Below are 15,022 nucleotides of genomic sequence, written 5' to 3'. Positions count from 1 at the left end.
CCATTTACACAATTTTTTTTTCAGGATCCAAACTGCAGCTTGCACAATAATTAATGTTAACAGCAGTCATGGAATTATAATGTCTGATGTGCTTGGTAAAGCTGCAGTTAGTGTAATGGAATTCATTATTTGATCAGGCAATGTTTGGGTTGCTGTATGCTACAGTAATTCCTCTAATTAGTATTAGTAAATTAAAATTATAATGCATTTAAATTACTTATTTACACACACACACACACAAATATATATAAATACTCTATTTAGTACTACATAAATATTTTGATACCTACCTGGATTGTTCTTGCTATTAAGACAGAAACATTGAAACTTATCAGTAATGATCCAAGAATCATAGAATTGAAGAACTGTAGGACACAGACCAGCAGTAATCCAGAAATCTGAATGATATAAAGCCATGTAACCTGTAACAATAATGAGTGTTTTATGTCTAGAAGACTCTACAGTCATAGCTGCTTTTCTCTCAATATGCTTTATAATTTATTTCAACATCAATTATTTTTGCAAAGAACATATCATCTTGCAGTAAATCATTAAAGGCATTACTATATCCTTTTTCTATTTATGTCCTGAACTATACTTAGGTTAATATTTTATGCCCATTTTATACCCAAAGAAGCCTGATCCTACAGTCAAGCAGATAAAGTAAATAACTGCAGTTGGAGGAAAATATTAATTACTTAATATTTGGAAGATGTTTTTATTTTCTTTCGTCCAGCAAGTGTTTCTGTAGCCTCTGAGATGTCGTTATGACTAATGAGTTATTGCTCAGTGCAGTTCAGCAATCCAACATCACCTGCCTTCTTAAACTTTGCAGTAATAGTTCAGTATAATCCCTTTCAGGTTATGCTAAACTATTATCAGTGTTCAGCTCAATGTAAACACTAAACCCCAGCTGATTTTCTGATACATTGGTACCAAAACATACATTTCACCTCACACAAAGATCCCGAGTTGCATTGTCTTACTGCAGTGGTGTAAATCAATACCAAAGAGCCCAACAAACTCCAGCACTTCTAAGTAGAGCTCTTTTGAAAATTAGTACAGACTAAGAGTGGTGTGGTAAGTCTGTTTTGGTATAACTCAGGATGAAGCTGGTAATTTGCTGACTTTTAAGGTAGCTGACCAGTCACATTAAATGTTGACTTGAGCTTGCAGTTGCAGATATAATGAAGAGTTCAGAAACTTAAGTAAGCCACATTTATCTTTACATGCAGCCACCATACTCATTTCAGTTAAATTAATACAATCAATAAAATTCAAGTCTGCTTCAAATTTAAAATGAATTTACATGAATTACTCTTCATCCTCCTGTAACCTTTTCTAAAGTTAAAACCTTCTTCAACCATTGCAAGCTTTTGCCATGCCTGAAATGATCTTGGTAGAATTTCACAGCAATGTTAATGTCAAAGACAGTGTTTTTTATCTTCTGCAGTACATTTCTGTTTTGTAAGATTGACTGTCAATGATCCTTGACCTTCTTAGTAAGACTTGTTTTATTTTTTGGCTTATCCAGCTCAGCAACGCAGCAGGGGCAATGCTGTTATTTTGTGGTGAATGTCAATGTAGGCAAGACAATTGCTTCTCCCCAGCAAACTGGTGTTCTGCTTCCCCCTCCTTGTGGTACTGAGCTTGCCCCTGACTGGCAAACAAGGATGCACAATGCTTGAGGCAAAATTCATACACTGCTATGACTTCAGCTTACACAAAGATTTCTTGTGGTACTTTTTTCTTCTGGCAACTTCAGGAGGCCACACTAAAGCTGTGGTATCAGATCAACTGTTAGGATGATGTTTAAAAGTGTCAAATAGTGTCTGAGAAAAAGTAGACAAAAATAAAATAGACATGGACTACATAAAGTGGGAAAAAAAATCAGAAATGGTATTTTGATCCTTCATTTTTACACTTGCAGGATTCAAAGCACAAGGCACACTGTACAATCTGTATTACTCTGGGCATCAAGGCCACTGGTTCGGAAAATACCTTCAAGACTTTTGGTTTTATGAAGGCAAAAAGCCAAAAGCAGGTTATTTCCAAACAGAAAGTTACCTTTGCTGTGGGAAGCATGTCCAAGCAGTCCAGTATGAATAATGCCAATGCTTGTATTAGCATCATAAACTGGTTAAATTGCCAAGTCAGGCTAAAGAGAAATGTTGCTATGAATACAGCCGTAAGTGTAAGTCTCTGGAAGGAGGGAACAAAGTTTTATTTAACTTTATCATTTCCTTCATTGAAACACAAACATCAAGCAAAAAGAACCCCCAACAAACCCAACCAAAACCCACCTTAATTTGGTTTTATTTTAAAACCACTTTTAAAACACTGAGTTTTCTAACTGCAGTAACAACTTAGAGGATAACAAACATTTTTTTGACTTAGAAATTCTTGACTTATGCCTATGGTTTATCACTGTAGTACCACTTGCAAGAAAACAGTGCGATCTCAGATAGTTTCAGCCCACAGATTAAAATGCAATACGTGTTTTACTGTGGTATGAATAGCAGTTACTCCATCAAATGGAGGACCAGTAACTTAAGAACTGTTGGTCAAAGAAACTGTTATCATCCATTTGCTTTAATTCTTGCAGATCAGGACAGTTTTCTGTTACTAATTTTATTGAGTCATACTTGTCAGAAATACTCACTTCTTGAACAGGCTGTAAATGAGTTCTGAGTAGGTATGTGATGGCTGCTATCTGAACAGCAAAGAACGGCAGTGCCCAGTTCTCTCTTAAAGGAATGGTGAATTCTACCCTTGTAGTATCTACTCTGTACAAAACAAAGAGTTTCACAAATTTCAAATCAAGAAAAAGCTCGGTGAGAGAGCTTGCAATGACAGGCATCTTTGTGCTATTTTAACTCCTTATTTATAAAAATGGAGGCTCTACACTCCAGTTCCTTCAACACGACTGGCTCTGAAAATAAATGGAGGTTCTGCAAGTTATCCATTGTTTCTGCATCTCAAATGATGTACTTAATCTTCACTAACTGTAAAAAAATATACTATGGATTACATCTTATTTATGAAGCACATCTTGGATAATTTAGAAACGAAAAAACAAACCCCAAACTAAAAGCACTCCCAAAATCCAGCATGTGCATTTCCCCACCACACGTCATTTTACTTCAATTTTTGGTTTACAAATGTACATATAAGAATATAAACAGAATATAATCTTCACTGTGTTCCCAATGCTCTGAGTAGTTTGAACACAGCTAAATTGGTTACGAGCTTCTGGTCATTTTTTGAAGCTTTTGAACATCAGAAATACACGATGGAAGAATTCCCTAAAGAATGGTCATCTGCAAAACCTGAATTAAAAGTTAAAAACAAAAAATAATTCTCTTTTTCCTGGTGTAGAGAAAATATTTGCTAAAAAGGAACGTAAGCAACGTATCAGACATGCTTAGCTGGAGGAAAAAAGTGTCTAAATGGAGTTACTCAGTAGCCTCAGATGTACTTCATCTGGACAGAAAGTCTTTATCCAAATCCATTCCATGCACTTATTCTATTGCATAAAGGAGAACAAGCTCTCATTGTTCACCAATTATTAGAAAAGATGGACAAATTTGCTCTAAAAATTCTGTAAATGGAGAAGATGACCTCATAAAAGAAATGTGTGAAATACTGTACATTGCACATGGCTTTTAATTACTTTTGTATTTGGAGGAAGAAACATCTTGCCTCCATACACGTATAATTATTCTGTAGTGGATGTGCTTGCAGATAAATTCCTTTAGAGCTGCTCATTAACATATCAAACATTTCTAGTAGAACCAAGACTGTACTTTTATCTTCTTGATTAATTTACAGGTAACAGCCTATGTCACCAGTCTTAGCTTCATGCCAGCAGCTTATTTCTGGCATAAAGCCAGTTCTTAGGTTTTTATCTCCAAATTGATAATTCTTCAAGTGATAAAGCATTAGAACAGCTCAATTACCATCTTTTTTTTTCTGTGAGTGTTAGTGCAGATGTTGACAGGAATAAGGGGAGAGAGAAGCTGAACTTCTGATGAGCTGAGGTTGTGGAAGGAACCCCTGGAGGCTGGGTGTGAGGCAGTGAGGAGACACCTGAAGGGCTTACATGCAGATGTCTTTAACACCTAAGTGATCCTAGGCTGGAGAAGACAGGATACATCACCTGGAGCTCCAGACACATCTGAAAGACTTAGTCCACTTTCAGAGACCAATTTAAGACAAAATTTTCTACTCAAACTTCCTGAAACTTTAAAAGCCCAGTTTGATATGTCAGCTCATTTCTGATTATTTTCTAATTATTTTGTGTTATTTCAACATTTTTTCCATTTCCTGGCTAACTGGAGAGAGGCCTTATAGTTTCATGTTTTGCCCAATTAATCATGTAGTTAAAGCTTTAATGCCTTACCTTTGAAACTAGGTACAATTTTAGAAAGATTGAATGTTTAATCTCACTTACCTGTTTGTAATATACCAGCATGCTGCCAACAACCCTGAAAGCCATGTTCCACTAAGAAGCCAGCTTGTTACATACAGAGCAATGACATAAACTGCCTGAAGTCCAAACAAAGTGTAGATATAAAAATAAACAGGCTCTAGGTATTGCTGTAAAACACAAGAATACTGATGTTGACATTAAAACACTCACGGGGCGGGGATTATACTTAGTATGAATTAGGTTTTGCTTTTACAAATTAAAAAGGCATCAGGAATATTTCTAATTAGAAAATATCTACAAAGGGGAGCTATGATTCACTGCACAATCTTCATAATGCACTTACAATCTAAAGCCATAAATAAATGCCTACCTGAATTGGAAGAATCCTATACAGAATGCTGAGAAACACCTCCTGGTAAACATTCATTCTTTCAAGTATGTTAATTGTCCTCACAGATTCAGTTTTATTGTCATATACTAAACCATGTAAACCTTAATGATAAAGAGAAATTGAAATAGGAGATTGTCATTTTCCCCCTCCATCTTCATTTGAACAGTGAATAACTTTTTCAAAGGTATTTTAGGATCTCTCATCAGAAACTGCAAACTTTGAGTCAATGATTCAGAACACATTACCTCTGAATCAACATGACCTTCTGAGGTCTTCAGTCTCCCTGCTTCAAATGTGACTCACAGTGCTAATTCAAGTACCATATATTTAGTAATGTATAAAACATTTATTTTTATACTTCCATCCCCAGCACAGAATCTGTGGTACATTCTGGATCCTGAGAACTGTTCTTGGCACTACTTTGATCACAGGTGAAGTTAATATTGAAAAACATGTAGTGTAAGTAAAATTTCCAGGGAGAAACAGCTAAATATCTAGAAAACATGAGACTGTCACAGAAAGCCTGATCACTGTATATGATTTCCTTGAAAGCTGCTCCTGTGTCACTTACTGTCCAGGAATACAGCAAAAAACATTGCCCCTTTCCCACAAATAGCTCATAGTTCAAATTAAACAACAGAAGAAAGAAATGGAAGTAATAAACTGAATAAACCAGCAAGCTGGAACCTCAACAGATATGAAAGTTGTCCCTCAAAGTGATTGCCTTCATCAGCTCATGAAGGTGTGGCACAGAAACCGATGCATTATTGTGAAATTTATTATGTCCATAACTTAGTGGCTCCCTGACATATGAACAGAATAAATCTGTCTCCAGTACAACTGTTACACTATCTTTCATAGTTATGGTATGCCTTGTTCTCAATTATATTTGGAAAAAAGCCCCAACCAAACCTAAAAATAGCTGCAAAACTTACTTTACAGTTTACAATACCTTGCTGTATGGAAGCAGCCTGAATCATCTGTTTGTAGTAGGAATAATAAAGTCCACACTCAGTTCTGAATGAAATTTCTCTTTCAACCTCCTGCAAGTGAAGTTCAATAGTAAATTCACTTTCCATTTCCTTTTCACCATCATCCAAAGCTGCCTTCAACTCAAATTCTTGCTGCACCAGGGAAACCAACCTCCAGAGAGGCTTCAGTCTTTGGGTTTCTTATTCTACACAACTTACTTCAACTAAAGGTAAAAATACATGGACAAATTAGGGTGAGAGGCAAATGGCTGGGGTGTAAATGACTCTTTTAACTGGAGAAATGTACGTGCTTTTTGTGATTCTGATATGCTGCTTGGAAATATTTTGGCTATTTCACTACTTTTTTGTAATGTGACAAGCTTAGATGGGCACAGAGGCCCACAGCTGGACTGTAAAGCTGCATACCCTTGCTTTGTGCATTTAACCTTTTCTTCCAGAAGTAGTTATCCCATTGGGTTCCACGGCTTTGCCAGCTTAAGGCTCAATTAATTCAGTGTGCTATATGGGGGCTGCACCATAATGCCAGGGACATTTCAGCTGGCAGGGGATGCTGCTGCCCACTTGTTCAACACTGCTTCTTGCAGGAAGCCAGCTGTCATCGCTCTCACTCTTAAATTACAGGTGAAAAGAAAAGGGACTCTTTACTTGGCTTTAGTGCTAGGTGAACTTCTTATTTTTAATTTTAAAATGTTCAAATTATTTAAACGAGGTGCACTTCAAACCAAGTACATTCCAAACTATGCCTTTTTCTTGGCTGATATTGCAGCAGATGGAGTCTAGTGAGATCTGAAAGCTCTTTGCTTTGGAATGCACTTCCTTTTGTTACCTCATTAGTTGTGAAGACCTAACGAAATTTAACAAATCCACAATGCTGGGCAACCACACTTAAACAAGATTGCAAGAACAACCAGTCTGAAGAGAACTAACAGACATCTTATACAGAATTATTCTATTATTAGTGATCTTTTTAGTAGTTTGTATAATAACATCCCAGCAAATGTATCTCCTAAGCAGTAAGTTATAAAAGGTCTCTACCCACTTAAAGGAAGTTTATACTGAGATTTGAAAATCCAGTGAAATCCCTGTATGTGGTATATGCAAGTCACAAAAAAATTTATGTGATTTCTAAAAATAACCTTGGGAATTCATCTTTCTAGACAAAAGAATGTTACTGAAATATCAGAGTATTACTTTTTCAGAGACTCTTATGAATGCCATTCTGGTTAATGCAACCTTGCACAGTACCCCAAGACTTTCATCTTCCTCATACAGTCCCAACTCTTTTGCTGGAGCAGAATCAATTCTATTTCAGACCTAACATAAAGCTAGATAAAAAAATCATGTTCTTCTTTTCTGTACTGCCCATTATAGGTTCTTATCTCAAAGCATGTGTTTTATTGAAGTCAACTGTTGACAAACCAATATTAGTTCTGGTCTGAGAAAAGTCAACAGATAAAAGCACAAGTGATTCAATCTAAGTTCACCATTAAACTCTCCAGCTGCCCTATGACATATAAACCATCATTATACCAAAAGTCACAGACTTGGCAAAATGAGAGTCCTGGATTTTGAACAAGCTCTAGTTTCAAATTCACCACTACTGAAAAGTTTTCTAATGCCAAAAAGTGGCTGACTCTTAAATGCTCATAAAGTAAAAAAAAAAAAAAAACCAGAGAATGCTAACATTTGGAATTTATTAAGGGGGAGAGAGGAGTCACAGAGGGGGATCTAATTAGCAAAAATGCATTCAAACATGATTAATTTGTAATCCTGGCACCAGCTGTATTCAACCAAATGCTATACTTTATGAGACAAACACTAGTGAGTTTTACATCTGTTTCACGCTAAGATAACATCTGTTTTATTCACTCAAAATACTTTTCCAGTTCTACAGCAATTTATACTTTTCCTGGCATTCCATGTCAATAAAAACACACAGACTTATGGGTAAACATTGTAAGAGCACATGCTTATCTGTCTGTATATTCACTTTGTGAGGTTTTAACAAAGAAGTTACCACTATTCCAAGGGAAAAATAAAGAACACTGTCCTCTGGGACACACAGAGAGCTGTATATTATTTCAATTTATGCAATTGTATCCTAATAATATTCACAACCAAGGACTTTCTCTCAAGGGCAGTGCAAAATTCTAGAGCTTAGGATTCCTCAAACTCCTTAAGCAACTCCTTCAGAATGCTGAGCAAGCAGCCAAAGTCTGAATTTGAGTTTTTCTATAAATATTGAGCATAAATAAAGCTCCAATTACTTTTCTTTTTTTGACATAGCTAAAACAAAATTTGTGTAATTGAAACTATTTATTAGCTTTTCAATTTAAGACCAGGAAGATTTGAAAATCTTCTTAAGTGTACAAGTAGAAACTCAACACACAGCTGCTGTCAACGTTCCCAGTTGAGAACAAGCCTTCAGCAAATGTATTTAATCCTTGGACATCCCTCCTGGCTGGTTAACCTCAAGCCCATCTGTTTGAATGGCACGTTCCAGATCAGACTTCTGATCCACAGTAAAAGTACCCCTAACACCTCAACAGGCACTTCTGTGGAGAAGTACTACCAAAGTCCCGGACTGCCCTCCTTCCCTTCATGCCTGAGCATTCCCTTTGTACAGTTCTCATTACCCGTTTCCCCGCCTTTCTTCATCGAATCATTGAATGTTTGGGGTTGGAAGGGACCTTAAAGCCCATCCAGTGCCACGCCCTGCACTATCTCAGGTTTCTCCAAGCCTGTACAACCTGGCCTTGGACACCTCCAGGAATGGGGTAGACACAGCTTCTCTGGGCAAAAATCTTTGTTTTGTATTCAAAATGTGAAGAGGGAAAATACGAGCATATCACAGACTAAATCCTGGCATTTTTATCCTGAAAGACTTACAATCTTATATTTTTATTCCTGACTTCCTGCAAGCAGCAATTTTAAAAAGGAAAAATCAATAACAGTATCTAAATGCTTACTCAGAAGGGGAGAAGAAGAAATGAATGTCTGAAGTTTATCTGTTTTTCTTACAGTATTAATTTGCTATGTGGCCTTGGCTCATTCCTGTTCAAAGTTTCTTCAGAATTTGCAGTTGAACAAGCAATGCAATGGCTGACAGGAGAGGTGGCCCCCCATTTTGTTATTTTCATAGCAGATTCTGTTCCTAAAAGATGCTACACTGGAGGGGCAGCCACTAAACTGCTACTGAAAACCACTGAAAATAGACAAGCCATTTCAGATGTGTTATGCCAGAACATTTACAGAAAACTGAGAAAGGATTTTTGGATAACAAATCTGTTTTGACTTTCACCATCACAAACAGAAATGTTTGCTGGTTTAATGTATATGAGAAGGGATTCAAAATTTTTTCTTCAAAATTATTTGATCAAGGTAAGTGTTTATAACCTGTGATCCCTGCTGGAAGGGGACACAAACACAGCTTCCGACTAGGTGACGCCGTTTGCTGAATCTTTTCTGTTTCCTTTTTTTTTGGTCATTCTCTCAGGAAGTTTAAAAAAAGGAGCAATTGTGTACCTCTTTCATTGCATAAACCACTTTTCAAGACGTGCTTTTTTCAGTTTTTCTGGTAAGAAAACAATTGTACATCTTTCTCCTGTGACCATGGCAAATTGATAATAGCAGGCACATTTACCAGCAAAGAAGAACAAGACTCACACACAGAGCAGCAGCTGAAATCAATGCACTGTTGAAAGCCATATTCAAAATACAGCAAAACAGTTTAACAACGACCAGACAGTTTTTCTAGTTGGGTGAACCATTGCTGGAAGACACCCAAAACAGAATTGGCTTTCGATGAATTGCAATTGAAATTACAGAAAGGCAATCACTGCAAGTGTGTGTGCAAGTTCTGACTCCAATTATTTAGGAGTTAGGAATCATGACTTTGCATAATGAACTCTTTTTACTTCCAATTTTTAGGGTTGAGTACAACCGCATACTTTTTAAATATGCAGTCACAGTGTTCATGTATCATTAGGGTCTTCAGAAAAAAAATTCCATCTTTTGCACCTAAAAGGTGCAGGTACAAACATCTGCCTGGTGCAAAAGTGTCAGAAAAACACTGCAGACCTGCTGCTGCTGCTGTACAATTAGAAGAGTACCTTCATGTAAAAGAAAAGATGACAAAACAAGTCTCCCATTACATCTCTAATTATTTAGTTGCTACACAGACCCTTCTGAGCATGAATTCTTATGATGTGACCAATAGTAGCTTATTGGATGAAAGGAATAAAGTTCAGGGGGATAATAAATTGTTATATAGTTTTTGTATCAGATTTCAGGAACATAAATCCACAAATCTGCCCCATTTGTAGCCAGTTTAGGGTGACTGAAGTTAGTAGTTCAAAATATATGGAAATAGAATTGATTTAGAATTTTTCTTTTCTATGCTGCAGAGCAGTGGTGATGCACTATGGTATTCCACAGGCATGGGGGTTAATAAAGCATTGGATGTGCATTTGTAGTACATCCATTTATTCTATATATTATGTTTAATAAAAATAGAATGAAATCACCTTTGCATTTCACTAAGCAAGGCAATTGTGAAATTCTGGGGCAAAGATTATACTACAGTCTTCCCTTCTGAGAATCTGGGCAGGAGTATGAACTAAAATAAAACTTACTCTTTTCAAACTTTTTGAAAGTTCAGCTAATATTTGCAAAAATATATGCTTTGGCCAAACTATAAAATGTTAGAGAAAAAGGCAAACTTTCCACTTATTTTCCATGTAATTCCTTAGGGTCTTATCTTTCTTAGTATATACTGTGTGCTGTAATGACAAGATTAGCCAATTCAGAAGTGCTGAAAAACACGTATATACCCCTAGAGACCACACTCCTACACACAGGCACAGAGACATCTGTGTATTGTTTTATAGATATTGGGATGAGCCTGCCTGCCTCAGCTTTGCAAGAAATTTCAGACTCCTCACACAGTCTTCTCCTCCCATACTACTCCTAAAGCAGTATTTTGTTTAAAATTAGCACTGTAGCCCCATGCATTCTCTGGTGGAGATCACATCCCACTGAATAAGGGACACTGTGAGACCAGAGAGTATCTGCAGCTCTTTCTCCTTTAACCTGCTGGTAGATGAACTTAATGCTTTTTAAAATCTTTCCATCAAATTGGCTGAAATTGCTCTTGTTCCAGTGTTACTAGCTATCAATCACCTCTGTGGGATGAAATAAGAGCTACAGAGACAACAGAATCCAGACTACAAAAAACAAAGGGGGTTTATTTCAGTTTTGATATCTAGTGGCATTCTATTATACTTAAAATGAAAACAATCATTATCAAATGAAACAAGCGTTTCATCCACTGAGGGGATAACTTAATTACAAATACAGAATTGCTTATCTCAGTGAACTTTGTGCTCCTCTGGATCAGTCTGACAGAATAAAAAAGCTGTATCCATTATGTTCATACATTGCCATAAGCCCATGCCTGCTTGTACTTCGGTATATACAACACCTTGAAATTATTCACTGCTTGCTTTTGGAAGGAAAAGGCAAACCCAAGGCATACCTTCAATATACTGTGTACAATCTATCTGTATCATCAAGGGAAGATCGTGGTGGGTATGACACAGTACTGCATGTATAATACAACAGCAGTTGTTTCAGTAAATGCAAATTATTTGTATTAGGGGAATATAAATGTCTCTGCGACACAAAAAGTGTGTAGCATAGAAAAGACATATTGCAAGGCAACTATTCCAGTTAAATATATGTATTTTTTGAATAACACAATACACAGACCTAGCAGAATGAATTTTAGGCATTTGAAAGGGAAATGACTCACCTGTTCTTTTCTCTGGTTAAATTTAGCTATGGGTACAGCTGCATTATTTTCTCTGCAGTGATTCTAGGAAAAAACTAGTCAGTCCTGGGTCTTGGGAATGGTTGGGTTTACATCAGCGAATGGCTGAAATGTGTTTTGAGGTTTGCACATTTAGGATGACATTATATAAAATTAGTATTGAATACCAAGAGATTGTCCCTAAACTGTATTACAGTATCACAGTATAAATACAACTGAAGAATTGTGTGCCAGGATTTTGCATATTGTTTCTTCTAACTGTTGGTTCTTATTTTAATTTTAGATTGCTTTGGATAAAAGTAAGATGATTCTAGAAAAACATATAGTAAAATGTTGAAATTCTATTGTAGATAAAGATCAACATTTGGAAGAACCATTGCTACAACTCAGACAGGAGCTCTTCAGCAATATTTTTAGAGAAAAAATTGGGGACAGGTATTTATAGAACCGAGGAAGTACGGTGGGAAGGGAAGCACAGCTTTTTTTAAATTGAATTTTTAGAAAAGAAATATTCTGGTTTTGAGCAAGACAAATACATAAACAAATGAAATTTCATTTAATGCTCATATTAATGCTCCACAAAAGCACTGATGGAACTAGGAAAATGACTGTTACCTTGATATTGGAAAACCACAGGTCATTTTCATGCAGTGTAGCCACATAAACAGAAGTAAGAAGTCCAAGAGAGATGGCAAAAATTCCACCAACAGTTATTGAGAGTATGTTCCACAGCTTTCCACCTGTAGGATCTTGGAAGAAAAATATTTCAGTCTGTAATTGTGAAACACATAACTGAACCTATAGGGATTTTGAAAAGCCATTTATACATTGCCTATGCTAGTACAGTTCACATTCTCCAGGTAACAGGACACCTGCTTTTAACACATCTTTATGGAGATGTGTTTTTTATTTTCTATATAGGAAAATCAGAGTATTTTATTTACATAGAAAGTGAAATAAAGTGTGCCTCAATTGGTATACTTTAAATTTAAGATCACCACGATCCTACACAATTTTAGCTCGATGCCATAACTAATTTGTATATCTGATTTGGAATATCTTCCAGAACTTTTTAAATTCAATCAATACAGGATGACTGATCACAAAGCAAGAAATTCCTGTCTCCTTCACAGGTCTAAAAATGGCTTCCTTTTTTGGGTGGTTTGCTCGGTTTTTGTAAAAAACAACAGTGAAGGTTCAGAAGCCTCACTAAATACCCACAAAGAGACTGAGCAGCAGCCAAAGCAGCCTTTGGTAATGGTGTCATGCTTTGAATTGCAGATGGCCTCCTGCTGACATCAGAGCAAGATCAGGGATGGGATGATGGGAAAGAAAGGATGTGTTTCTAGGTACCTCCAGCCCTTCACTGTACACTTACATTCCTGGGGCTTGAGTTTGTTGGGGTTTTTGTTTGTTTTTATAAAGCTGATGTAAGGTTTAATATGGATTAGTGATCTGGAATTGTGTCTTTGAAATGGCTATTTTATACTGTGTGTGACATCTACTTAAGGGTTCCAACCATGCAAGTCCATGGAACTGAGGGCTGGGCTGCAGAACTATGATCACTTTCCCTTTTTGTATATAGCCTAAGTGTATTTGTGCAGAAACAACCATGTAACTTTCCTTTCACCTGCCCAAATGCAGAGAAACATTTAGAATTTAGATCAAAACATCCCTTAGAAAAAGTTAATCTAAAAATCTCCCCAAAACCAATGAACTTTGTCAGCTCTAAAGCTATAATTCCATACAAAAATGCTTTCAGAATTTCATTACTTAAACAGATCCTGGAATTAAGACACTTAATGTCTCTCTTTTAAATTTACCGAACTAGTGTCCTGTAAATTAAAAAGCAAAAGTTTGCAGTTAAATTCAGATTTTACAAGCAACTTGCCTATTTTTAAGATGAAGACACCTCATCAGCTGTCTTCAAATCCTTTTACATTACCAATGATTTGGACTGGGATTCTTTCAAGAACTTTGGATGGCTGCATACAATTTGATAGTGTGTCACTGATAATAAATTGAAAAAGAATTGTTCTCACCAATTTAAATCAGGATTTTAAAATAGAGACAAGACTGACATGCAGCAATCTACATGAGACCCTCTGTGTCATCCAAATAATTTTGTGATATTCAAGTATGGAAATGCATTTGGTACATACCTAGTTCTGACCTGTGCTTAGGACAGATCAAAAGCTAAACACTACTAAAAAGCCATAGCATCACTTTTCATTACCCACCAGACAGAATTTTTCCATCAGGCTTCACATTTGTCTCCTCTGAAGGCTGATCTTCAGCTGCTTCTGTGCCTTTTCCAACCCTTCTCTGTCTTATGGTTGTCATGATGCCAGTCACTTTAATTCATTATTCTTCAGCCTGACTCCTAAATGGACACACATGAGCAATGCATCTTCCTACCCAAACAGTCACTTGATACTGTATGAAATATGTGAAAATAGAACCACATCTTACTGACATCGCAGACTTTGACTTATAGAACTCTACTATACCTAAAGTCTCTTACCAAAATGCAAGGTTTTTCTTTAAATCTGTACCACTCAGAGAGCAAGTGAAAGTATAGAAAGCATTATCCTAAGTTTATAAAGACTTATGTTCACTATTTTACATATTCTTGAACAGGTTTTCAGAATGGTTCATTATTTTGACTGCCCTCACTATTTTAGCTCTTGATTCAAAATGCACACCAGGTTCCCCCTTTTTAAAAAGTCTGAGCCCTTCAAAGAAAAATTAGTCTTTTCAGCATATTTTAGTTGGGTGCCTAAAATATTAAGCCAATCATTTAAACCCTGGCTTTCAGGAAATCCCCAATAAAGGGGGCCAAAACATGCAAAAACGATGCCAGAGAACACGTGTTATAAAAAACTAGAGACAACATTAAAAAAAAAAAAGCTTGATGTTTTATATACCATAGAATTTGAGAACATCACAAGACAAGACGCTCAGCCAGTCATTGCCCTATCAACTGCCAGGTGCGCTCAGCTCTCTGAGCACGGTCCATACACAGAACTGCTCTCGCCCCGCCACTCTGCAATCAATGCCATCCCACCCTGAAGGCACAAATCCGCTCCATCCCCAGCGAGCAACAGCTGCTCCTTGCGCTGCCACCGGTGTAACTGGCTGCTGCTGGCAGCGCTGCAGGGAACACGCCTCAACCACGTAACTTTGTTTAATGCTTTTACAGCGGATTAGCTTCGCCTCCTCCTCACACACCTGGGAAAACACATGGGGAACTACGCGAGCTTACGGTTTGGAAGAGCTGGTTTGTAGCACACCTGACAATTAATTAGCAAAGGCAAGATGCTCATCCCCTCGCCGCTCGCTGTGCGCGGTGCCAGCGCTCCTCACACGGCGCTGCC

The 15,022-nt window shown here is 36.9% G+C and overlaps 1 protein-coding gene across 4 annotated transcripts in view; it reads right to left on the bottom strand.

Annotated features, from left to right (window-relative positions):
- DPY19L3 (dpy-19 like 3 (C. elegans)) overlaps positions 1-15,022 on the bottom strand; it is a 35,292-nt gene extending 20,270 nt beyond the window's left edge. For all 4 annotated transcript variants that reach the window (XR_001864177.1, XR_001864175.1, XR_001864176.1 and 1 more), the window contains exons 1-9: positions 14,939-15,022; positions 13,886-14,028; positions 12,261-12,394; positions 5,776-5,866; positions 4,803-4,924; positions 4,454-4,599; positions 2,663-2,786; positions 2,068-2,202; positions 291-422 (exon numbers count right to left, since the gene is read on the bottom strand). Coding sequence is in view for 1 of the 4 variants with exons in the window: in XM_008638816.2 (XP_008637038.1) it covers positions 291-422; positions 2,068-2,202; positions 2,663-2,786; positions 4,454-4,599; positions 4,803-4,924; positions 5,776-5,866; positions 12,261-12,394; positions 13,886-13,988 (987 nt within the window). In the remaining 3 variants the exon portion in view is untranslated. The remainder of the gene's footprint in view (positions 1-290; positions 423-2,067; positions 2,203-2,662; positions 2,787-4,453; positions 4,600-4,802; positions 4,925-5,775; positions 5,867-12,260; positions 12,395-13,885; positions 14,029-14,938) is intronic.

Source organism: Corvus brachyrhynchos, unplaced genomic scaffold (genome assembly GCF_000691975.1).
Source record: "Corvus brachyrhynchos isolate BGI_N302 unplaced genomic scaffold, ASM69197v1 scaffold26, whole genome shotgun sequence".
Lineage (NCBI taxonomy): Eukaryota > Metazoa > Chordata > Aves > Passeriformes > Corvidae > Corvus > Corvus brachyrhynchos.
This window is presented reverse-complemented; position numbering and strand designations above follow the sequence as displayed.